This window comes from Sminthopsis crassicaudata, chromosome 5 (assembly GCF_048593235.1).
Source record: "Sminthopsis crassicaudata isolate SCR6 chromosome 5, ASM4859323v1, whole genome shotgun sequence".
NCBI classification, from domain to species: Eukaryota; Metazoa; Chordata; class Mammalia; order Dasyuromorphia; family Dasyuridae; genus Sminthopsis; species Sminthopsis crassicaudata.
This window is the reverse complement of record NC_133621.1, coordinates 233,591,485-233,616,114: the sequence shown is the minus strand read 5'-3', so window position 1 is coordinate 233,616,114 and position 24,630 is coordinate 233,591,485. Positions and strand designations below refer to the sequence as shown.

The 24,630-nt window shown below is 33.0% G+C and overlaps 1 protein-coding gene and 2 non-coding genes across 7 annotated transcripts in view; all 3 read right to left on the bottom strand.

Moving 5' to 3' along the window:
• Window positions 1–5,351: 5,351 nt before the first annotated feature.
• Window positions 5,352–24,630, bottom strand: part of LOC141544406 (KAT8 regulatory NSL complex subunit 2-like) — a 32,920-nt gene continuing 13,641 nt past the window's right edge. For 4 of the 5 annotated variants that reach the window (XR_012482596.1, XR_012482597.1, XR_012482595.1 and 1 more), the window contains 5 exons: window positions 24,091–24,187; window positions 19,616–19,869; window positions 12,712–12,985; window positions 8,663–8,782; window positions 6,030–6,047 (listed from right to left, as the gene is read on the bottom strand). Coding sequence is in view for 1 of the 5 variants with exons in the window: in XM_074270523.1 (XP_074126624.1) it covers window positions 5,910–6,047; window positions 8,663–8,782; window positions 19,616–19,869; window positions 24,091–24,187 (609 nt within the window). In the remaining 4 variants the exon portion in view is untranslated. Of the gene's footprint in view, window positions 6,048–8,662; window positions 8,783–12,711; window positions 12,986–19,615; window positions 19,870–24,090; window positions 24,188–24,630 lie in introns of all 5 variants that reach the window. The other variant, XM_074270523.1, reaches the window with a different exon arrangement.
• On the bottom strand, window positions 10,046–10,181 carry LOC141545253 (small nucleolar RNA SNORA2/SNORA34 family). The gene has a single exon (XR_012482939.1). It is a non-coding gene; the product is annotated as a small nucleolar RNA SNORA2/SNORA34 family (small nucleolar RNA).
• Window positions 23,858–23,994, bottom strand: LOC141545254 (small nucleolar RNA SNORA2/SNORA34 family). Its single transcript, XR_012482940.1, has one exon. It is a non-coding gene; the product is annotated as a small nucleolar RNA SNORA2/SNORA34 family (small nucleolar RNA).

The window sequence follows — 24,630 nt, the reverse complement described above, 5'->3', positions numbered from 1 at the left end:
ATGACCTGAAACTTAACTTTGCAGCTGTAAGAAAATAGGATGAGCTTTTGATGATTCAAAATATAACATAAATCTCTTCAACAAACCCCAGCTATCAGTGGAATAGGTTAGGTTCATAGGGCAAGATAGTGAATAAAAATAGCAATCTAGTGTTTGACAAACCCAAAGATCCCAATTTTTGGGATAAGAATTCATTATTTGACAAAAACTACTGGGAAAACTGGAAATTAGTATGGCAGAAACTAGGCAAGGATCCACATTTAACACCACATACTAAGATAAGATCAAAATGGGTCCAAGATTTAGGCATAAAGAACGAGATCATAAATAAATTAGAAAAACTCTAACTTCCTCTCAGACATGTGGAGGAAGGAATTTGTGTCCAAAGGAGAACTAGAGATTATTGATCACAAAATAGAAAATTTGATGTAATCAAATTAAAGTTTTTGCACAAACAAAACTAATGCAAACAAGATTAGAAGTAACAAATTGGGAAAACATTTTTACAGTTAAAGGTTCTGATAAAGATCTCATCTCCAAAATATACAGAGAATTGACCTTATAAGAAATCAAGCCATTCTCCAATTGAAAAGTGATCAAAGGATAGATATGAACAATTTTCAGATGATGAAATTAAAACTATTTCCACTCATATGAAAGTGTTCCAAATCACTATTGATCAGAGAAATGCAAATTAAGACAACTCTGAGATATCATAACACACCTGTCAGATTGGTTATGATGACAGGAACAAATAATGATGAATGTTGGAGGGGATGTGGGAAAACTGGGACACTGATGCATTGTTGGTGGAGTTGTCAAAGAATCCAACCATTCTGGAGAGCAATCTGGAATTATGCCCAAAAAGTTATCAAAATCTGCATACCGTTTGACCCAGCAGTGCTACTACTGGGCTTATATCCCAAGGAAATACTAAAGAAGGGAAAGGGACATGTATGTGCCAAAATATTTGTGGCAGCCCTTTTTTGTAGTGGCTAGAAACTGGAAAATGAATGGATGCCATCAATTGGAGAATGGTTGGGTAAATTATAGTATTATGAATGTTATGGAATATTATTGTTTTGTAAGAAATAACCAACAGGAGGAATACAGAGAGGCTTGGAGAGATACATATCAACTGATGCTGAGTGAAACGAGCAGAACTAGGATATCATTATATACTTCAACAATGATATTATATGAGGATGTATTCTGATGGAAGTGGATATCTTCAACAAGAGAAGAGCTAATCCAATTCCAATTGATCAATGGACAGAATCAGCTACACCCAGAAAAGGAACACTGGGAAATGAGTGTAAACTGTGAGCATTTTTTTTGTTTGTTTTTCTTCCCAGATTATTTTTACCTTCCGAATACAATTCTTCCTTTGCAACAACAAAATTCGGTTCTGCACATATATATTGTACCAAGCATATACTATAAGATATTTAATATGTATGGGAATGCCTGCCATCTAGGGGAGGGGTGGAAGGAAGGAGGCGAAAAATTTGGAACAGAAGGGAGTACAAGGGATAATGTAAAAAAAAAAAAAAAAAAAAAAAAAAAAACCTATGCATATGTACTGTCAAAAAAAAGTTATAATTATAAAATTAAAAAAAAAAGAAAAAGAAAATTAGTAACTTTTCTTTTAAAAGTGCTAATGAAGTAGCTTAGCTGTGCCATACCTAAAACTGTACTACAAAGCAGTGGTCACCAAAACTATTTGGTACTAAGAAATAATCTTTCAGTGGAGTGGAATGCGTTAGGATCACAGGACAAGATAGTCAATAATTATAGCAATCTAGTGTTTAACAAACACAAAGACCCCAGCTTTTGGAATAAGAACTCATTATTTGACAAAAACTGCTGGAAAAACTGGAAACTAGTATGGAAGAAATTAGGGCTCGACTCACACCTAACACCACATACCAAGATAAGATCCAAATGGGTTCGTAATTTAGACAGTGATATAAGCAAATTAGAACACAGGATTGTTTACGTCTCAGATGTGTGGAGGAAAGAATGAGTCCAAAGAACTAGAACTCATAATTGAACACCAGATAGGTAATTTTGATTATATTAAGTTTAAAAGTTTTTGTACAACCTAATGCAGATGAAATCAGAAGGTAAGTAATAAATTGGGAAATCGTTTTTACATTTAAGGGTTCTGATAAAGGTCATTTCTAAAATATAATTGACTCAAATCATTAAGTCAATTTTTAGATGACTTTCTAATCAAATGAGGTTCTCCAAATCATTATTGATCAAAGAAATGCACATTAAGGCAACTATTGAGATAATAAACATTTCTCAGGTTGGCTAAAACCACAGGATAAGGACGAATGTGAACTGTGAACACATCCAGCCATTCTGGAGAGCTTTGGAACTATGGTCAAAAAGTTACTGTGCATACCCTTTGACCCAGCAGTATTTCTAATGGACCTATATCTATATCCCAAATTAAAGGGTTCCACATATGCAAAAATGTGGCAGCCCTTTTCGTAGTAGCAAGAAACTGGAAACTGAGTGGATGCCCTGAGTTAGAGAATGGCTGAGTAAGTTAGTAATTTGTTACATGAATGTTATGGAATATTATTGTCCTATAATTAATGATCAGGAGGATGATTATAGAGAAATTTACATGAATTGATGCTAAATAAAATGAGCAGAACCAAATCATTGTACATGGCAACATCAATATTATACGACAATCAATTCTAATGAATGTGACTCTTTCCAACAATGAGATGATTGATGCCAGTCCCAATGATCTTGTGATGAAGAGATCATATATACCCAGAGAGGACTGTGGAAACTAAATGTGGATTACAATATTCTCACTCTTTTTGTTGTTCGTTTGCATTTTATTTTCTTACTCATTTACTTTTTTTGTGTGTGTAGTAAAAGAATTAAGTATTTATACATATTGAATTCAACACATACTGGATTGCCTACCATCTAGGGGAGGAGGGGGAAGGAGAAAATCTGAAACACAAGGCTACACAAGGGTCAATGTTGTCAAATTATCCATGCATATGCTTTGAAAATAAAAATCTTTATTAAAAAATTTTTTTTTAAATAAAAAGGATCATAGTGACAGAAAAAGATGACTAATGTTGGAGGTGATGTGTGAAAACTGGGACACTTTAATATATTGTAGGTGGAACTGTGAACAGATCCAGCCATTCTAGAGAGCAATTTGGAACTACGCTCAAAAAAAAAAAAAAAAAAAATCACCAAACTCTGCATATCCTTTGATCGATTTCTACTAGGCCCACACGTGCAAAAATGTTTGTGGCAGCCCTTTTCATAGTGGCAAAAAAAAATGGAAACTGAATGGATGCCCACCAGTTGGAGAATGATCGAATAAGTTGATATATGAATGTTATGGAACATTATTGTTCTATATGAAATGATCAGCAGGATGATTTTGAGAAAGGCTGGACAGAATGATGTGAAATGATGCTAAGTAAAAATGAACAAAACCAGGAAATCACTGTACACAGCAACAGTATTATACGACAATTAATTTTGATTGTCTCTTTCCAACAATGAGATGTTTGAAGCCAATTTCAATGACCTAGTGATGAAGAGAGTCATCTACACCCAGAGAGGGGACTGCAGGAACTAAATGTGGATCATAACATAACATTCTCACTCTTAAAAAAATTAAACTACAATTTTTTTTTTTAAAAGGATCGTAGATCCAATCAGGTTTTCAAGATCAGAAAGTGAGATAGTTTTAAAAATAGATCACACCAAAGACAAAGTTGTATTGGTAAGGAATGGGATGTATCTCAGAACCAAGATAAATGTCAACTCAAGAATATTTGCATAAATGTGGATAAGCAGGATACCCAAAATATTTCATACAGACAGAAAAAAATGACACTCTTTTAAGTGCCAAGAAATTCTCAGTCTTTGCCTCAATTTTCAGTTATGTAAACAAGCTAAGCTGTAGAAAAGGTGGCTGGTAAAAGAATGAAAGTTTTAGGTCTATTTGGATTATTAATTTTAGTAGCAATAGTCAAAAGAGATGGGGTTAAAATAAATTCAGAATTATATTCAAGGCTGGAATAAATGCAGTTGGAACCACCTTAACATTCATATATATCATTAAAACAGAGAACCATTAATAGTATTATGTATAACATGTACTAGGGATAAGGCAGGGGACTGGAAATGACCACATTTACTTTGGGAACTACATTTCTTTAAATGTAGTTAATTTCTTTAAATGAGTAGGGAACCTTTTTTCTACCAAAGAACTTTTTGTTAATATCATTTGTGGGACATACAAAATTATCAACTTAAAAATTCCAGCAGTGTGAAGTGAGCAGAACCAGAACGTACACTGTAACAACATGATTATCAGCTATGATACTTAGCTCGTTTCAACAATGTGGTGATCAAGACAATTCCAAGATACCTGGAATGGAAGATATCATTCACATCCAGAGAACTGTAGACTCAATAACATAATATGGTCACCACCTTTTTTTCTCTGCTTTTTTCTGGTGGTTCTTTCCTGTTTGGTCTGATTTTTCTTACATAACATGACAAATATGGAAATATTTTAAAATATTATACTGGACAGGAAGGAGGTTAACGGAGGGAGATAAAATTTGGAAAACAAAATCTTGCAGAAATGTACATTGAAAATTATATGTACATGTATTTGGAAAAATGAAGTATTAATCAGAAAAAAATTTTAATAAACAAAACTTTAAAAACTCAAGCAATGGGATATTATACCAAGCTTTCAGGTCATCACCATCCATGGTTGCTTTGGCAGGGACAGACAAAATAATTTCACAAGCCTTTTGTGGCCAGACGGAATTCCCCCTGTTTTAAACAATGTCTTTTCCAACTGTCATTACTATCTGTTGGCTATAGAGACTTAGAAAATTAAGGAAAGAACCCCCCCCCCAACAAGTAGACAGCAGAAAGGGGAACAGAAAATGATTATGTTGTCTCTTTCCCTAGCAACATATGCTTTTTGCTTTTGCAACCTTTTCTAACACTGACAATTTTTAGTAGATCCCATAGGCCAATGTTCTCATAGCCATTCTCTCAACCCAAAGTAGTTTCAATACTATAATTACATACGGATATAATTCTGTTGTCTGTGTGTGTGTTATATAAAAACAGGTTTAGAAAAAGAGTAATTTTCTGTACAGTAAGATTCTCACAAAGGCCATATGCCAGTACCTCTTTTTCCATCAGTGGTAGGTAGCCTTCTTAAATACAAAATTATTCAACTAAACCCACAACTCACATTTCAAGTATAAGACTTTTTCATTTTCAATACATTTTCTTTCTTTTCCTTTTTTAGATCATTTGATAGAAACTCTATACAGAAAATTTATATTTTATCTTACATAAGGTGACCACTGCAGAACTCTAGACACGTTAGAAGCAGGAAGCTGGAAGGGTAAGAAAGGTTTGATCCTGCAAACTGTCCACACCAGAATTCCTTTTGGGGTGGAGGGAGTTGGAAATGCCCAGTTTAGCTTTGATGAAATGTCAAAAGAAGCTAGAAGAATATAGGGTACATTTTCCAGTTTCAGGCTTGTCATACTGGCTACCCAAATGGGTTTTCCTAATCAATGTTTTAGGATTCCATTATTAAGATATTTTCTTCCCCTTGGACACAAACTTATTCATTGATCCCCAAGAGGCAGAATTACGTACAACTTGCTCAATTTAAAGAGTCACCCACCGCTGAGACAATTATAACTCTATTCTCAAAACAATTTTGCTTTATGATTGACTATACATATCAGCTACCCAAAGGGGGGAAAATAAGTCAGCCTGGATCCTCTCTTTTGGTGAGGAACAGTCAAATTTTCTTAGGGAAATGAAGAATTCGCCCTCTCCCAAAGTCAACTTGTTCTCAGTAGCAACTATCAGCTGATAGAAATATGTTCATGCTTCCCATTGGTGGCAACCACTTCACATCCAGGCAATGGTGCAGAAACTGTGGTTTCTTCAGGATTTTGGGATCCCTGTGACCTGGGCACACCTACTGCGATCTGTACTTGATTCTATTAATAGAAAAACACAACTTGGTTAAGAATTCAGTCTCTTAATGAGATGGAGAATTGACTTAATAAAATTAACAAATAACAAAAAATACTGCACCAAAATTCAAAACATCTTCCACACCCAATCTATACCCCAAGCCCTTACAACTTTTGGCCATTTTTCTGTCACACCACCCCAAACTCTGCAGATTTAATCTCTACAATATGCTGGAGGAACTAAATCACTTAACTGTGGAATTCCAACCATAGAGCTATGATGTCATGACTAGCAAAAGTCCACTTAATTATACCCTGTGAGCCCTAGAATGTAGGCCATGCCTCACCTCAGCCATTTTTCCTTGCCATGCCATCACAGACATTCCTTCACTTCCTTCTTACTTTCTACCTTTCTTTATCTCTTAATCTGGGAAGAGTAGTAAATTAAAGTTTACCTTTGCTTCTGGAAAGTCAATCAACTTCACAATTGCCTGTGCCTTCTATAACTCCAAAATTCTAAGGTCACTACTTCCCTATGTGTGTTGTTTCTATTAGCTTATAAACTCCTTGAAATCAAGGACTGTCTTGCTTTTTTATTTGTATCTATAGTATTTAAAACAGTGCCTGACACAGAATAGACAGTCAATAAAGGCTTTTGCATTCCTTGATTTTTTGGCTTCACCATCAAGATTGGTAGATGATCCTTTTTCATAGATTCCTAAATTCTTTGAGAGCTCAGCACAAATACCAGTTTCTATGCAAGGTTTTCTCTGATTTTCCCAGCTCTTAATTTATTTTACATCTATATATACTAAGTGACATTTTACATGTACATGAATGTATATGTACCCATTGTTTCCTTTGATAAGATTGTAAGCTCTGGGCAGCTAGGTGGTGTATTGGATAGAGCACTAGCCCTGAAATCAGGACGACCCAAGTTCAAATATGGTCTCAAACACTTAACACTTCCTAGCTGTGTGACCCTGGGCAAGTCACTTAACCCCAATTGCCTCAGCAAAAAAAAAAAAAAAGACTGTAAGCTCCTTGAGAGACTATTTACTGTCTTTGTATCCTAAGGACTAAGCAGAGTTCTGGATATACAGTAGGCAAGTACATCAAATGATACAAAAATGTTGTTGGAAATTTATTTTAAAATAAAAATGTTCATCCTATCTTTTGTTTTCTTTACCTCATGAATATAAAAATCCCCACTATGTTAATGTAATTTGGTTCTTCAAGTTGTTCTTAAATTCCAGTACTTTTCTTTTCTTTTTTTTTTTTTTTTTTTTTTGAGGAAATTGAGGTGAAGTAACTTGCCCAGGGTCACACAGCTAGTAAGTGTTAAATGTCTGAAACCAGATTTGAATTCAGGTCCTTCTGACTCCTAGTTTAGTGCTCTATCTACTATGCCATTTAGCCACTCCCAATTCCAGGATTTTTAAGTGTTTAATAATGCTTGTTAATTGATAACTAACTTTTTCAATATCCTATAATATCAATCACACCACTTTGCAGTTTGTCTGAAAACAACAGCTATTACAGTATCTCTGGCTATTGTATATCTTCTATGAAAGGCTTAAAAACTTGAGAAACTCACTACTACCATTAATCATCATCAATGCCTGGAGCTTAATAAACGTTTGCTAATTAATGAATCAGTACTGGGTAAATCCCATTGTTGTTATCATTTTATTTGTTTCTATGTTAAATAAAAGTATTAACAATATTTATAAAGCCCTAATGTTTAAGGCTTGCAAAACACTTTATAATAATTTCTTGACCATCACAATGGCCCAATGAGTTAAGGTGATGTCAGCCCACTGTACCAAAAGGAGAACACTGAGGTGGAAGGAAGATTTGATCAAGGTCACAGAGCTAATAGAAGTTGGAGGCAGGGTATAAGTTCTGATCTCTCTGACTCCAAGTACAATATACAAAGTCCATCATTCTAGAGCTTCTTAAATTGCTTCCATTTATGACCCCCTTTTACCTGAGAAATTAAGTGACCCTAGCTATGTAGGTATACAAATCAAATATTTATTGATAATCATAATTTCATGACCCCCACATTCAGTTACAAGTGAACCACTGTTTAAGAAAGTGGGCATTGTACCATCTCACTACCCATACTTAAGTAAAAGGTGGGGAAAACTCAGTTGCCCACAAACTTTCTCCACAATCTTTTTCTAGATGACTAAAGAAAGAATACCCAATAAAAAGACACAATAAGAAAAAGTTTGAGGAAAAGTCTTATAAGAAATGATCATTTAAAAAAAGGACTCATATACAAATTTGAGAAGTACACTTAAATACCTTTTGGCTGATTAAAAAAAATAAATAAAAATAATAAAATTTAAGTTCTTTGAATGCAGGAATTTTTATCTTTGGGCTTCCAGTGTCTAGTACAGCAGTTGGTATGTCTTGTGGACTGATTAGAAAGGCAAGTACAATTAACGAGGTAAAATTCATTCGAGGTAGCTTTGTAACCTACTAGTAATGACATCCCCAGGATAGCTAGATGGTGCAGTGTGACAGAGCATCAGCCCTAGAATCAAGATGACATTCCCACTCCCCAATGTACAGCTTGGCCAGCACTATTATTGTACTGGGACACTTAGCTAAAGGTATTTTTCACTTGCCAGAATATCCACAGGAGCTTCAGCAATGTCTTTGATTGAATGATCCTCCAGAGTTAGTGAAGGGTCAAAGAGCAAGGGAGAAGGAGGGCATTGCATTCCATCACCCACTACATCCAAGTCCTAGGAGAGGGGGGAAAAATACCACAGACAAATCTATCAGTAAAACCAGGGGAAATGATATCATCTTAAAGGGAATAAAACCAATTTTAGTCAACCCCTAATTATTCTCATTGACTTTTTTTTAACAAGAAATAGAATTTGTTAAAAATCTACCTCCAGTTTACTCAATACTGATTCTTTTTCCCAACAAAGATGGCAATCAGCAATAAACCAAAAGGCTAAAAGGAAGAAAAACAGGAAGTACTGGAGATTAGAAAATGAATTGACTTTTCTAATTTGTGATTTTGGTTCAAAACATATACATTTCACAAATAGTAAATTCAACAAACATGTATTAAGTGCCTCACATGTATATTGTCCTTGGTACTAGGCAAGATTCAAAGTTTATAGATCTATTGATAATCCTTGTCCACAGAAGATTTATAATCTTATTAGATGACACAAATATTATGCTACAAAAAAATTTAAGTTTTTTGGATAAAAATAAGTATGAAGTGAGATCAAAGTCAATATTCAGAAAAAGTTTCCTAAAGGAAATGCCATTTGAGTTTCTATGTGTAGAAAAGCAACAGAACTTTAATAAGGAGAAAATTACTGGCACAGAAAAAATATAAACAAAAGAAATGGAGGTAGAGAAAAAGGGGTATGTAAATTGGATGGTACAGAGAAAAGCATGGAATAAAAAACAGCAAGGTAAAATAGAGAGGATACATAAGTAAGGTAAGGTTTCTATTGGATATCAAAAAGAACAATGGCCAAAGAAGATCTCTGAGGCAAGGGAGAATAGAAGGTAAAAAAGATAAATTAAGAGCCTATTGAAATAAGCCAAAGTGGAGGAGTCATGAAGTTATATATTGGAATAGTGGTAGCAGAAAGAGAGGATGCAAGTGTTACTAGGTAGAAATGAAAGGCCTAGGTAATTGATTAGATATGTGAACAAGAATTCTAAAGATTGTTAGTTCAAAACCCAGGTTTGATTTTGTTTTGAATGGTAGTGTCATTAAGATAAAAAAAATTAGAGTGAAAAAGAAAAGCAATATTAGGGGAAAATTTGCAAAAAAAAAAATTAAAGTAGTTACAACACATTGTCTTAATGATGGTAACAAAAGCAAAAAAGAAAATGAAAAAATATTTTCATATAGATGGCACTGCATAAGAATAAATGTTTGCTGAATAAAATTGAACTTTCTCTTAATCATCTTTAATCTTCATTTAATTTTAATTTAATCATTTAATCTTGATCCAAACATCAATTTTCACAGATTTTGTTTCTTCCAACTGAACTGGTCATTCCCCACTAAAGATTCAGAATGACCAACAGACCATAGGGAGACAATTATCTAGGCTCCTGTTTGAAACCAATGGTTATAACAAACCATTGGTCTTGATTCAGGGCCTGTCACAGACATTACAAAGACTAAGATATTAAGAAGAAAAGTTATTTGCCACTTTTCTCCAAGATTTCCATTCCAAGAGTAAATTTTTCCCTTTATATAATGGAAGCAAAAAACAAATCAAGGGTCTTCACATATTTATAATCACCCTGTATCCCTAGTCCCTCAAAATGTAATGTTCTAGTTTTGTCATGAACTTCTATGCTCTATCTTTCAGGTAACTTTATTCTGTCATTATTGTTGCTTTTCCTTTTTTACTTTCTGGTCCTTGATTTTACATCACCTTCATTTCTGAAAATATTCCTCTCTGCTCAGGGAGTCAATTCCTTCTAACAAATAAAGGAGGGAAAGTTCAGCAAAATTAAACAGCATTCAAGATTGACATTATATGCAAAATTTAATACCAATAATCACCCACCTTTGCAAAGGGAGATGCATTTTCTAATTTCTTTATCCCAAATGACTGAAAAGAACCAATTTCTTTTGATCTATAATTCTTTTAGCTCACAAGTCATTTTGCCAAAGATATTTTTTTAATGGATCAAAAGGACTCCTAGTTAGTGAATGACATAATGAAATGTTGGCCTTATGTTTATATAATTTATAAGTTTTCCCCTGCTTTTTTCAGTGTGTCTAAGCATAAAGATTAAACATTGTGTAAAGAATAGCACACTCAAAAATATAGGAGCCAGCAATTAAATCTAAAGCATCAGATGCTTTAGACACAAATTGGGGGAGGGGAAGGAAAGAGAGTATGAGTAATAAAAAAAAAATTACTAGGGAATCTAGCCCACGGGATCATATTTAACCTCACAGATAGCACTGGAGCAATGAGTTGACATGACCAGAATAGAACTTTCACAAGTATAATGTTATTCAGTAAAAAAAAAAAAAAAAAAAAAAAGAACAAGTTAAATGTTAGGCAGATATATGAGGAAATTCAGAAATCAATGGAGAGTTACAACTGTAATGGAGAGGAGAGGAAAATCGATTAAGATAGCAATAGAAATATCTTTAGAGCATACGACCAATCACATAGAAAAAAAGCATTCAGGAAGCAGATTGCAAGTATGTGATTCTAACGAAGAAGAAACTGGTTGCTATGATGGAAATGAACCTTGACATGAAAGCTCAAGAATTTGCAGAAGAGAGGAAGAAAACTGGGCACAATCTAAAGTACAGCTTATATTTTTGGGTAACATATCAAAAGAATGGGTAGGATCCCACAGACTAAAATTTTATAGGGGAAGTCAGTGCTCAAGTGAGATCCTCAAAACAAATTTCTAAGACACAAAGAGGAATAATTCTGATTAAGAGAAAAAGGAAGAAGTGTGTATAAAGACATGTAAAAGAACAGGAACTCAGCAACTTAAGATTTTTTTTTCAAAATGTACAAAAGGAAGATAACAAGACAAATATAAAAGAATGCCACAGATCTGAAGAGAAAGTGTCTAAGTCAGAATGAGATTAAGGTAGATGAAAAAATACACAGCAAAAATGCTTTTTTTTAAACCCATACTGAGGGGAAATTGGGATCAAAGGAATAAAACTGGCTATCAGTGAAAGAGGATGATTAAAAAAATAAGACTAGAGAGAAAAGATACTAAATTCTTAATTTTACTCTTTTTTTCTTGCCAAGGAATATGAACTTTGGTTAGGAAAGGACATCATAAGAATAGCTACTAAGCGTTGGTACTCAAGATAAGTAATGACAGTAAAAGCCTTTTTTTTGGTATTTTAGGGTTAGTTCCTGTGGACATACTGACTAGAGTTTGAAGATGACTAAATCTTTCTTCAAACTCTAGTCAGTATGTCCACAGGAACTAACCCTAAAATACCAATAAAAATCAAAGATGTGGCTGGTAAGTCATTGATCTGTGATCAATGTCAGATCAAAGTCAAGTGATCTGTGAATAGGAGAGATACCACTGGATTGCAAAAGAGCAAATTGCCAATTTTTTTTAAAAGAACAGAGTCTGTAGACTACGGGCTAATGGGCCTGACGTTAATTCCTGGTTAAATCCTCCAATATATTATTTGGATACTTACACTTAAAAGAGGAAAGAAAGATTTTTAAAGACCCTGCATGGGTAGTTTTCAAAGATATGAATAAGAATAGAGAACACAAAACAGAATGAAAGAATAAATCAATGAATAGCATTAAATGAGGATACAAATACAAAAGCAAGACAGCTCCTCCCCTCAAGAAGCCTAATTCTGGTAAATGAAAATAACGTATATAAGGTAGTGACCATATAAAGATGATTTGGTATGGGAAATAACAGGAATAACAGGAAATGGAGTCACAGGGCAGTCAAAGACATGTCCTTTTATTAAAATAACAGTATTGAATAGTATTGAAACATCTAATTACTATTCCCACAGCAAGAGATAGAAAGGAGGGAAGGGAGACACATTTCCTCAGGACAAGATGGCCAGGGTATAGATTGGATGGAATACAGAGCAAGATCTAAGATCTAGAGGTGGCTAGATAGGAATATAGTGGGCCATGTGCATTGGTTCTGGCTGACTCACCAATCAGAACAGCATGGCCCCAGGGTGGTGGTTCCAAAGCAGTGTGGATTAAGTCACCCAGGGCATGGTCTCAGGAGGTCCAGTGGTCCAGTGAGCAGCAGCAGGACAGATGGCAAGGAGATGGCCAGGATAGACGGTCAGATGGGATGTGAAGCATGGTCTAGAGTCTGGGGCCACTAGATAATATGGGCCATGTACGTTGCCGTTGACTGACTCACCAATCAGGACAGCACTGCCCCAGGGCCGTGGTTCCAAAGCTGAGTGGATTAAGTCACTAAAATAGATAATTTCAATCATATGAAATTAAAAAGCTTTTGCAGGAACAAAATCAATCCAAGTATGATAAGAAATCAAACTGTTGACTGGGAAAAAAAAAATCTTTGCATCAAATCTCTGATAAGATTTAGATACTCAAGATTTATATGGAATTTACACACTATAAGACCAAGAGCCATTCTCCCAAAGAAATAAGTTCAAAGGATTTGAACAATTCTTTTAAGATCTGCAAACTTGTAACAACTATATGAACTCAATTCTGGTCTTCCACCCAAAGGAGGTCAAAGACCTTTTTTCCTTTTAAAAAATATATACACAAAAATATTCATGTAGCAGTTTTGTGATAGCAAGAAACTGGTGTGAAAAATTAGAATCCCATAAATTAGGGAATGACTATTTGTTGAATGTAAATGTAACATTACACCACAGGAAACAAAAAGTATAAATAACTAAGAGAAGCATGTGATAAACTAATGAAAAATGAAAAGAAAAACAACAGGAAAAGTCATCATATAAATAATGACAATAGTATAATGGAAAAAACAAAAAACAAATACCAATCCTAGAAAAGAAAATCTACTTCACTTCCTTTGTTGCAGGGATGAGAGACTTGCAGGTATAAGGATATCATGTACTCTCAAATACAGAAAATATCTGCTTTGTTTGCTGTTTTTCTTTTTTAAATTTTGTTTATAATGATGGCTCAATGGATAGAGGAGGAGAAAATCTGTAAATAAAAGTGATGTAAAAACAAAAGATTATTGAGATCTTGAAAAGGGAGCAGGGAGATGACTTTGTCAAGAAGAGGGATCTGTGTCTGACCCTCTATTTTGAAAACTGAATATGTAAAAAGATATATATGCAACCTTAACAAATTTTCAAATAACCCAAAACTGAGAGATAAGTAATATAATAAGAAACATCATCATGATTCAAATCATTCTTGAGAGGCTAGCACAACTGGGCCAAATTTAATAGCATGAAATGTAAGAGGGAGAGTTGTAAAAATCTTATTCTTGGGTTCTAAGAGTCAACTTTACATATATGAGTTAAAGAAAGATATTAAACAGCAGTTCATCTGAAAAAGATTTGTAGGTCTTAAGGGACTATTATATTACTTAAATGACTACACTGCCTACAGCAGCACCCCCCAAAAACAAATGAGATTTCAGCTTACTCTGAATAACATAATGGCCAGAATAAGTCTGCTGGTTATATGCAGTTCAGAGCATATTTTTTTAGAAAGAAAACTAAACTTCAGCGCAATCAGAAGAGAGCAACCAGAATAGTAAAAGGGCTTTGAGATCAAGTTCATGAGTACCAGCTAAAGATTAGCTTGATAAATAAAAATGAGAGGGAAATAAGATAGCTGTCTCTAAATATTTATCCTTAGTTTGTCAATTAAACAAACAACAAGAGTTTAATATGCAACTAATATATACTAGATGCTAGACTATGTGCTTGAGAAACTACTGAACAATAGCTAAAAATGAAGTAAAATAAAAATGAAAATTGTAGTAAACCTGATTTGACAGTAACATCAAATATAGAAAGAAGTATATTTAGAAAGTAATTTTAAAGGTATTTCCAATACTGTCTGATTCTTAATTTATATTTTAATCTGGATTAATAGGAATAGGGTAATTTATACAAGCATTATACAATTTACACAGCATTCTGCTAATATATAATGTTTTCCAAAAGTTTCAGTTCTAAGCTATTAGGATTTTAAAAATTGAATGCTGTGGAATTATGACCAAGTCTGGACACAAAGGTGAGATTTTAAAAGTTGAAGGGCTCCTGGTTATACCCAACACTATAAATAACTTCAGACTTTTTTCAATGTGCTAGTTAGTTTTGCTGAACTTTTTTCCCCTTCCTGTATTATAAGATGCCTTTCTAAAGAGGGAGTTAGGTAGAAGGCTAAAATAATATACACATAATTTTTTTAAACCAAGGAAAATAATTTTAAAAGGCAGAAATAATGAATCATACCTTCCATACCTCAAACAACCTCATATTCTAGATGTCATCCTTGACTCCTCACTCTCATACCCGAACATCCAAGCTGTTGTCAAGTCCTTTTGATTTCACTTTTGCTACAACTACAATATTCCCCTTTCTCTTCTAACACTGCCATCATTTTAATACAGGCCTTTGTCATTTCACTTGGTCTATTTTCAATAACCTCTTGATGGGTCAGTCTACCTTAAAGTCTTTCCTCATTCTAATTCTTCCTCCATTTAGCTCCCAAAGTCATTTTCTTAAAGCACAGGTTTGACTGACCATGCACTTCCCTACTAATAAAACTCCAGTGGCTCCCCATCATTACCAGGATCAAAGCTTATGTATAATTTATTCTTCCTATTATATACTACTCATCCACACTGGCCTCTACTATTCTACAACAAGACATTCCATCTTTCACCTCTGCACATTTTCTCTGGCTGTCCCCCATGCTCTGGTCTGTTTCCAACCAAAATCCCCATCTTCTTCATGAAGCCTCTCAAGCCCTCTCAATTACAGTGTCTTCCCCCTTTTAATTATGTCCCATTTTTCATATATGTGGCTTGTTCATACGTATTACTTAATGTCTACCCCATTAGATTGTAAACTCCTGGAGGAAAGGGACTGTCTTTTATCTGTTGTAGCCAACTTAGCACACTTACTTGAAGAAAATCGGCACTTAAAAAATGTTTGACTGATTTGATAAAACAGAAATCATCAATCACTTCATATTGGTTTTAAAAAAAATACAGAAGTAGATCAAAGCAACAAATTGAAGGAAGAATCAAAAATAATGAAACTCAATAAACTCATGTCTGAAACCATGAATTAATTAAAAATGAATTCCCTATTTGATTAAGAATTTCTGGAGAAAAAAGGACTAAGGAGACAATGTAAATCCCAACATAAAATTTTGGGCATTTTTGTTATTTGATTGCTTTTTTTTTCCTTTTAGATCTGATTTTTTTTTTTTTTTTTTTTTTAGGTGCAGCATGACAAATGTGAAAACCTATACTTGATTACTAGCTGTCTAGGGGAAGGGTAAGGAGAAGGGAGAAAAAGTTGGAGAATAAAAATTTTGCAGTAATAAATGCTGAAAACTATCTTTCCATGTATTTTGCAAATAAAAGGCCATTATTAAAAAAAAATTTTTTTAATTTCTGGGAAAATTGAAAATAGTTTGCACAAGCTGAGTTTAGACCAACCTCTTACAGTAATTTACAAAACTGCTATTTCTTTAATAGTAAAGGTCATAAAAATTAAAAGCAGATCATATATTTTTCACAATTTCACAACTATAGAGAGATTTTCTTAACGAAAGGACAGAAGCAATTACAAGATAAACTAGATAAAAGACAAATTTTAAATTACATGAAACTGAAATGCACAAACAAAATTAATGTATGTAGAATGAGAACAAAAGCAATCAAAAGATGGGAATAATCAATGTTTTAGAGATTGCTGAAAGAAAGGTACACGTGCGTTTTTGGTTTAATTTCATCTGGGAAATGAGCATTTAAAATGAACATTTTACCAGAAATGGTGTCATTTATGTAGGATGTTAAAATTTTATTCTGAATATGGAGAGAACCAAATTCCTGCAAAAAGCTTTTGTGTTTTGGGGTGATTTCTCTATGTGTGGATATTAGTGATTATTCCCATTCCTCCTAGAACATGTATTATGCAACCTCAAACACAAATGGTACATGCTGACGGAATCATCACCATGTAATTATCTAAAATGAAATCAGATCTTACTTGGAGCAAATGAATTCCAAAATTTAGTATAACCATTCAATATAAAATTATACAAAATAACTATTCACTACTAGGCATATACATCAAGGAGGAAATCACTGATAAAGAAAGTTCTTATATACATCAAAATATTTGTAACATCACTTTTTGTGGTAGCAAAGAACTGAAAACAATGTAAATGCTCATAACTGGAGAATGGCTGAATAAACTGTCACACAAATAACTGAAAACAATGTAAATGCTCATAACTGGAGAATGGCTGAATAAACTGTCACACAAATGTAACAGAATGTGTTATAAGAAATGACACAAATACGCTAACTACAGAAAAGCATGGAAAGACTTAAATGATGTAGAGTAAAATAAGGTGAGTCAAGTTAACTATATATATATATATATATATATATATATATATATATATATATATATAACTAGAACACTGTAAATGGAAAGAACTGAAAAACAAGTGAAAATGAATGTTGAAAAAAAGATACTTCTCTCCCCAACTCTTCTGCTTTTTATCTAAGCATTTCCAAAGGATGTCTACCATACCTGGAATGAATCTCCCTCCTCACCTCCACCTCTCTTGGCTTCCTTTCATTCTTTCAAGTCCCTGCAAAAATTTAACCTTCTACAGAAATCTTTCCTTAACTCTAATGCCTTCTCTGTTCATTATCTCCAGTTCATACTGCATATAGCTCATTTTTATATGTATTCGTTTACCCATTAGATTATGATATGCTTGTTTTTTTATCCCCAGAACTTGGCACAGTTCCTGGCAAACTGAAGGACCTTAATATTTAATTGAGGTCTACGGATGTGGAAGATTACATATATTTTCAGATATTTTCAATGTGATCAATTTGTTAACTTTTTTTCTCTTCCTCTTTTTCATCTTTTTCCTTTTAAAAAATATTCTTTGTCATAAGGGATAACTTTAGGATGGAGAAAATACAGAATAATTTCAGTAATACAAAAAAAAAAAAAAAAATCAAAGTTTTTTTTTTTTGTTTTTTTTTTTTAAAGAAAATCATCTTTTTAGAGCAACTAGGTGGCTCAATGAATAGAACAAAGGCTTGGAGTCAAGTAGACTAGGTCGAATCTGGCTTCACACAATTGACACTCACCAGCTTTGTAACCCTAAGTCATTTAACCCCATTGTCTTTCAAAAAAAAAAAAATAAATAAAACATAAAACTCTTTCCAATTCAGATAGGATTTAGATTTGCCTCCTGGAAAGACAGGGTAATAGTTCATTATGTAAGACAAAAAACTGGAAAAACTACTAAATTAGTTGTCTTATTCAAAAGTTAAGGGAACTAGGAACATACAGAAAAGTAAATATGAATTCAACTAACACCAATTTCCTGGTAGACTAGTAAATTGTCATTTTAGTTTACAAATCACATAAAATTGATTTGTCTCAATCATTTTTCAGAACCACTGAGATCCCAAATATAAATTCATGACCACATACCAGAAGAAAAATGATTATTCTTGATCATCCTGAAACCAAAAGTAAAATTAAATGAATAGTTAATATCGGCTAATATATAATTAATATATCACCATCCATTTAAATTGCTGAAATAAAAGTACTGGATGTAAAGAAGTTTCAGTTAAGTTTCAAAAATTTGGCAGAAACAAGCATATTTTCTAGATTTCTACTTATCAAGCATTCCCAATCATCAGACAATCCTACAGATCTACATAAACAATGCCCATCCCCACTTCATCCCCCACAAAACACCAATAAGTATAAAAATCTTCATCACAGGAAACAGCAGAAACCCATGTTATAAAACAAATTCCTTTATTATGAACTTAAAAAAAAAAAAACTACATAACCAGAGTATATAGAGGAAAATATGATGAAGAAAGTGAATGAAAGTTCATTTAGGTTGATCAACTTAGGATCAAATTTATCAATGAACAGGAGCACAGAAGCAAACTAGTTTAAGGAGGAATACTGATCCTTAGACTCAATTATAAATTTAGTCAGAAAAATGGCTTACTTGGACAGGTAGTACCTAAAAGCAGCTGGTAAATGATAACAGTAAGAATGTGAGTTAATTGGAAAGTAGGAGCAAACACATGGAGACATGTTCATGAAACAGATATAATAGGTTCAAAACCAGAGCTCTACTATATAAAAGTGTAGCAACAAATTTAAGATAACGAACAAACTGAAACTGAACTGTTTCAGTGAAACAACTTCTAGGTGATCAATCTACACAATAAAATCCATTACCACTAAAATTATATATATACACACACATATAAGTCTGAATGCTGTTTGAATTCAACTACTACAATTTTTTATTATTATTATAGGCAATTTGAATTCAACTACTATAATCTTTATTAGAGGCATTATATTGGTAAAATTCCAGTGACTCTTTCACCTTTCTATATACTTGGTTTTTTCAAACTCCCTCAAATCTAAAATTATTCCTCCTTCCAACTAAAAAAGCATACAAACAATATATTCAAGTAGCTGGCAACATTTTCTAAGTGCTTCCTGTAACAATCAATCTTGGCAGTTGCCTGAATTTCATACATATCAGCCTATAAATATCAGGCTATTAAAAAAAAAAAACAACTAAAAAAATATTGCCCAGATTCCTAGTCTCAAAAGGCCTAATTCACATGGCTTAAAGACAAATGCAGAAAATGTTCATACAACTCAAAGTTTCCCTTAATATCTACTCATTATTTCTTTGGTATTTGAGTAAATAACTCAAATAATCAGCCATCAAAATTTAATGGCTATTTTGTTACCACTTTTTTGACCACAAAGGATAAGATTTTCTCCAAAGTTATGGAGAAATGGCCAAGAAAAGCAAATAGTTTCTCCAACTTACATCACTGAACTCCAGAGGTAAACTCTCTGTGGGCTGAAGTTCAGCAGCACTCAAGTACATATCCATGGGGACAGCTTCCAGTTCATCTGGCACAGAGAGAATCTGCTCAGGCTTATACATTTGAGGTGGCAGTTGAAAATGCAGGGGACAACAGGGATCCTCAGAAAGGCTGACAGGAACTGGTTTATTGCAGGGTACCTCCTCAGAGCCCTGACACCACTTGAAGAGAACCTGATTAGTATCCTGACAGATATCTGTGAAAAAACAATAGAAAGAAACAAAGTAGAAAACAATATTCAAAAGACAGAAATGTATCCCTTAAAAAGTTGAAAGTTGTCCAGGCATATAGTAAATGATAAAAACTGGGCTATACAGTAACCAGTACTATTACATCCGATACAAGACATCAAATGACATGAGCAGTGGCTTTCAAATTAAGTAATAAAATTTTGCTAGAACTTAATTTTCAACTTCTCTCTAAGGATTCTATCTTGTCAAATGGAAGGTTTCTGATCTCAGATGTACATAAATGATATTTGATCATAAATTAATTCATAAAAGACAAACAAAAAGTAATCAATATTCAATTTCAGAAAATAAAATTTTGGTAAAAAGAAATTAATATTTCTAAAAATTTAATCTTATTCAAAGCATATATGCAAATTTGTTTCTAGGCATTACCGTAAATGGGAACAATTTCAAAAGGATATCATTCCATATTATTTCTCTCTCTAGGTTGAGAGTCAGAATCTAAAATGGCAATGACAGCAATTCTAATATTTACATAGTGCTTTTGCTAACAAAGCTCCCACTATTATGTACTTCTCCACTAAACTCAAAAATGTTCATCTGAAATTAAAATGGCTGCTAATAACAAGCAGTCATTCGTATTAATAGCTAGTAATAGTAATAATCATGGTAGTATTAGCTAACTATATGATATAGATTAGTAGCTAACTATGCAGCCCTTTTAAGGTTTGAAATGAGTTTCATTTATCTTTTTTTTTAATTTATCTTATTTCAAGAAAAAAAGACCAAAAAGATTTAAAAAAAAAAAAAAAATCACATTCCATTATAGTTCAATAAGAAACTTTCAACAGGATGATTGAGAAATGAAAGCAGATGACGTGAGATGCTAAGAGAAGTAAGTAGAACCAAAAGAACATTGTATATAGCAAAAAGACTATGTGATGATCAAATATGATGGAGTTGGCTCTTTTCAAAAATGAGGTGATTCAAAAATGAGAGTGCCATCTGATCCAGAAAGATGACTATAGGGACTGAATGTAGATCACAAACATAATATTTTCACCTTTTTTTTTCTTCCTCTTTTCTTCCTTTTTGATCTGATTTTACTTGTGCAACATGACAATGTGAAAATATGTATAAAAGACTTGCACATGTTTAACCTATATTGGATTACTGCCTGTGTAGGGGAAGGAAATGGCAGGAAGGAAGGGAGAAAAATTCAGAACACGAGGTTTTGGCAAGGATGAAGGTTGAAAACTATCTTTGCAATAATTTTTAAAATAAAAAGCTATTAAAATTTTTTAAATTCAAAAATTAAAATCACATTTAATTATTTAGCCTTTTGATCAACAAAATATAAATATATTTATAAATATAGTATTAAGTATAAATATAAATAGGAGAGCCTTGATTATGGTCCGAGTACTATTATGTTATGGGTACAATTTCTCCCTTCTTTTGTCTGCATGAAGAACAGAGCCACCATTAGGACTACTCTCTTGTAGCTTTAACTCAATTATCTATTAACAATATGTTCTTCACTTTTGTTTCAACCAAAAGAGTTAAATAATGTCTCTTTTTCTAAAATTATGCATAACACTAAAATTTGCCATATTTCACAGACAGTAATTTTAAATATCAGCCTATATTCCCAAGTTCTTTTAAAATAAAAAAAAATCTAGAATAGCAACAGTCTGTAATTTCAGGAAATGTTTTTTTACCATTGCCTTTCACCATAATCACATTTTATGAAGTTGCAGACAGACAAAAAAAAAAAAAATTGTGTAGATGCTAACTTAGCAATACCACTATTAGAATGGTAGTAGTTGTTGAAACACATTTATATAGGTTTGCAAAGCACTTTACAAATACCTTTACAAATCCTCACAACAACCTTGGGAAACAGATGCTATCACTAACCCCGTTTAACAGATGAGGAAACTGAGGCAGAAGCTAAATGACTTGTCCAGGGTCACTAAGTGTCTGTGGCCACACCTGAACTCAGGTCTCAATAATACTTATATCAACAATAACACTCAAAAATATAAATAGATTAAAGAAAGAAGAAAAGTATCTATATGTTCAAAAACATTAAAAGCAGGTCTTTTTATAATGGCAAAAAACTAGAAACTAAAGAGATGCCTATCAATTGGGGAATAGTTTAATAAATTATGGCACACAAATGTAATAGTACTATTAGTGTTATACCTAAGGGGGGGGGGGGGGAATCAGGTTTCAGAGAAACCTGATAAGACTTACATGAAATGAAAGGGAGAAATGAGCAGAACCAACAGAAAAATATGTATTATTGTGCTATCCAAAAAAAGACAACTTCAGAGAATCCCTAGTAGTATGAATTAATGCAAAGGGAAATAAGTGGAACTAGAAGAACAATTTGTGCAAAGACATCATTTTAAATAAAACCAACTTTCAAAGACTAAGAATTTCTATCAATGCAGAGACTAACAATTTCTCTTAAGACCTATTCTGAAACATAAATATTTCTATAACAGAAAAATAATGGACATACTTTTTTGGACATGAGTTCTATGTTGATTTGTTTTGCCTATCTGTAACAGGGGTTTTATTTTCTTCTTTCTTTCAATTTAAAAGTGGGAAGAAGAGAAAATAATGCTTGGTAATTTTATTTTTAATCAAGGTTTAAAAGCTACAGGCAGAGGTGAAAGATGATAGGTACACACCTAAGTTGGCAATGAAACTTTAGGGGGAAAAAAAGTGAAACCAAACTGGTCTAACTGGTTGATAAAAGCAAAACTGTCATTAAATCAATGCAATGCTACATTATTCTTGCTTGATTTTAAGTAACTAAAGGGTACTTTTTTCCCAAACTGAAAAATACATGTCATGTTTAATTATTTATACTACTTTTTTAAAATAAAATTTCTTTCTATAGTACAAACCAAATCAACTGCCTACATTATATACTACATTATGTATTTCACCTCACTAATTCACCTCATCTTAGGCAAAGGCTTGAAGATGGCTAAGATACAAAGACTGTTCAAAATGCAAGCTATAATCTTAGACTTGGCAATGAGATTTGCAAACATGGTATAAAAAACTACGTAATTTCTTTCTAGGCAATGTATTTAAGCAAAACTAATTTCATTAACAACAAATGTCATAATGCTAAAAGATTTTCTTTCATAGCATGGAAAAAAAAATCATCACTATCTGTTATTTATTACAATATCCTGAGAATACCTACCCTTTGTACAAGTACTGAATAATTTTAATTTCTTTTACCTTTGATTTAATGCTCTACCCCATCAGATGAGTGAAAAAAGTTAACTCATAATCAAAAACAGTTACATGTTTCCAGAGGATGAGAAATTAAGTACATAGGTTAAAATTAAGTATATAACTTCTTGTTAAAGAGCATTAGGGCAGCTAAAAAAGAATAGTGACTACAAAAATAAAATTGCTCAACATTCCATTTCATTTTTAAAATAAGTCTTGACAGCCTTTATATCACCAGTTTCTAGCAGTTTGTTCCTTATACATAAAAATAAAACTATAAAGCAGAAGTTTCCATACCCAAGTATTTCAAGATGTATCTCCCCACATACACACCAAAAAAAAATAAAATTTAGCTCAGAATTTTGGGTGAAGAGTTAAAATGGAGGAACACTGAGAAACAGTTTCACTAGTCCATTTTCCATATTCTTTGGGAAACAAAAAAAACTACAAAAGAGGGGAAAAAAATTCTATCTCATAATTTTTGGATCAGGAAGTTCTCAACCATATAAGTCTTACAAACATAATAAGAAAAGACAGTTTTCTACTCCTCTGCTACATAAAGATAAAATGGCTTCCCTAAGTTGATTGTGCAGTTCAATGACACCTTAGAGGTTTTTATCTATCCACATTGATTTTATGCTGTAACTTCTCCATTTAATAACAGGTCTAATATCCATTAAAAAATGAATAATTCTTTTACTAATACATAAACCATTTCATTTTCACTAATTCAAGTGTTTCTTTCTAATGAACTGACCATTCTCTATTATCATTCTGAAATAGCAAGAAAACCATAGGATGACATTTTTTTTAGACTGCTGTTTGAAACCAACAGTTCCAACAATCTGTTGGTCTTGATTCAGGGACAATGGAAATCAGCAATCTTGAAAATAAGAAAGCTGGTAAACACTAAGGCTCACTCAATCTGGCAAATCATAAGCTAAATAGACAAGGTAAAAACATACGATTCAGACAATGCCTGGTCATAGGAAGACACTGGTTGGAACAGCGAACATCATCAACAAAAGCCAAACACCTCTGACTGGAACGAGTAGTATGTGCCTGAGAAGAAAAAAGAATGAGTCATTCAAGAAAATAATGCAAGGTCATAATGAAAGAGAATAAAATTATAATTATAACGGAAGTCCTCAGATATGAATTAAATTAAATGTTCCCCCCAGACACTTAAAAATTCTGAATATGGTTAATAATTGTGTTATTCCATTTAAGCTCACTACTGGTAGAAATGGATTCTTTCCCTCAAAATAAGGCAATAAACAAATCAGGAACTAAAAATAAAAGAATTGGGACTCCCTCTGGAAAGCAAAGAGGCAAATGAATGAATGATATTGCCAAGGAGATAAACAAAGAAGACAAGAGGGCTAAAGACAACTTCTAGGGGAAATTTCAAGTTAAGAAGACAAAGACAGACAACTGTTTGGAGATGTAAAGAAGTTACTTAAGTCCAAAACTGTTCCAAACTTCTATAGTTCTTAACATTCTTT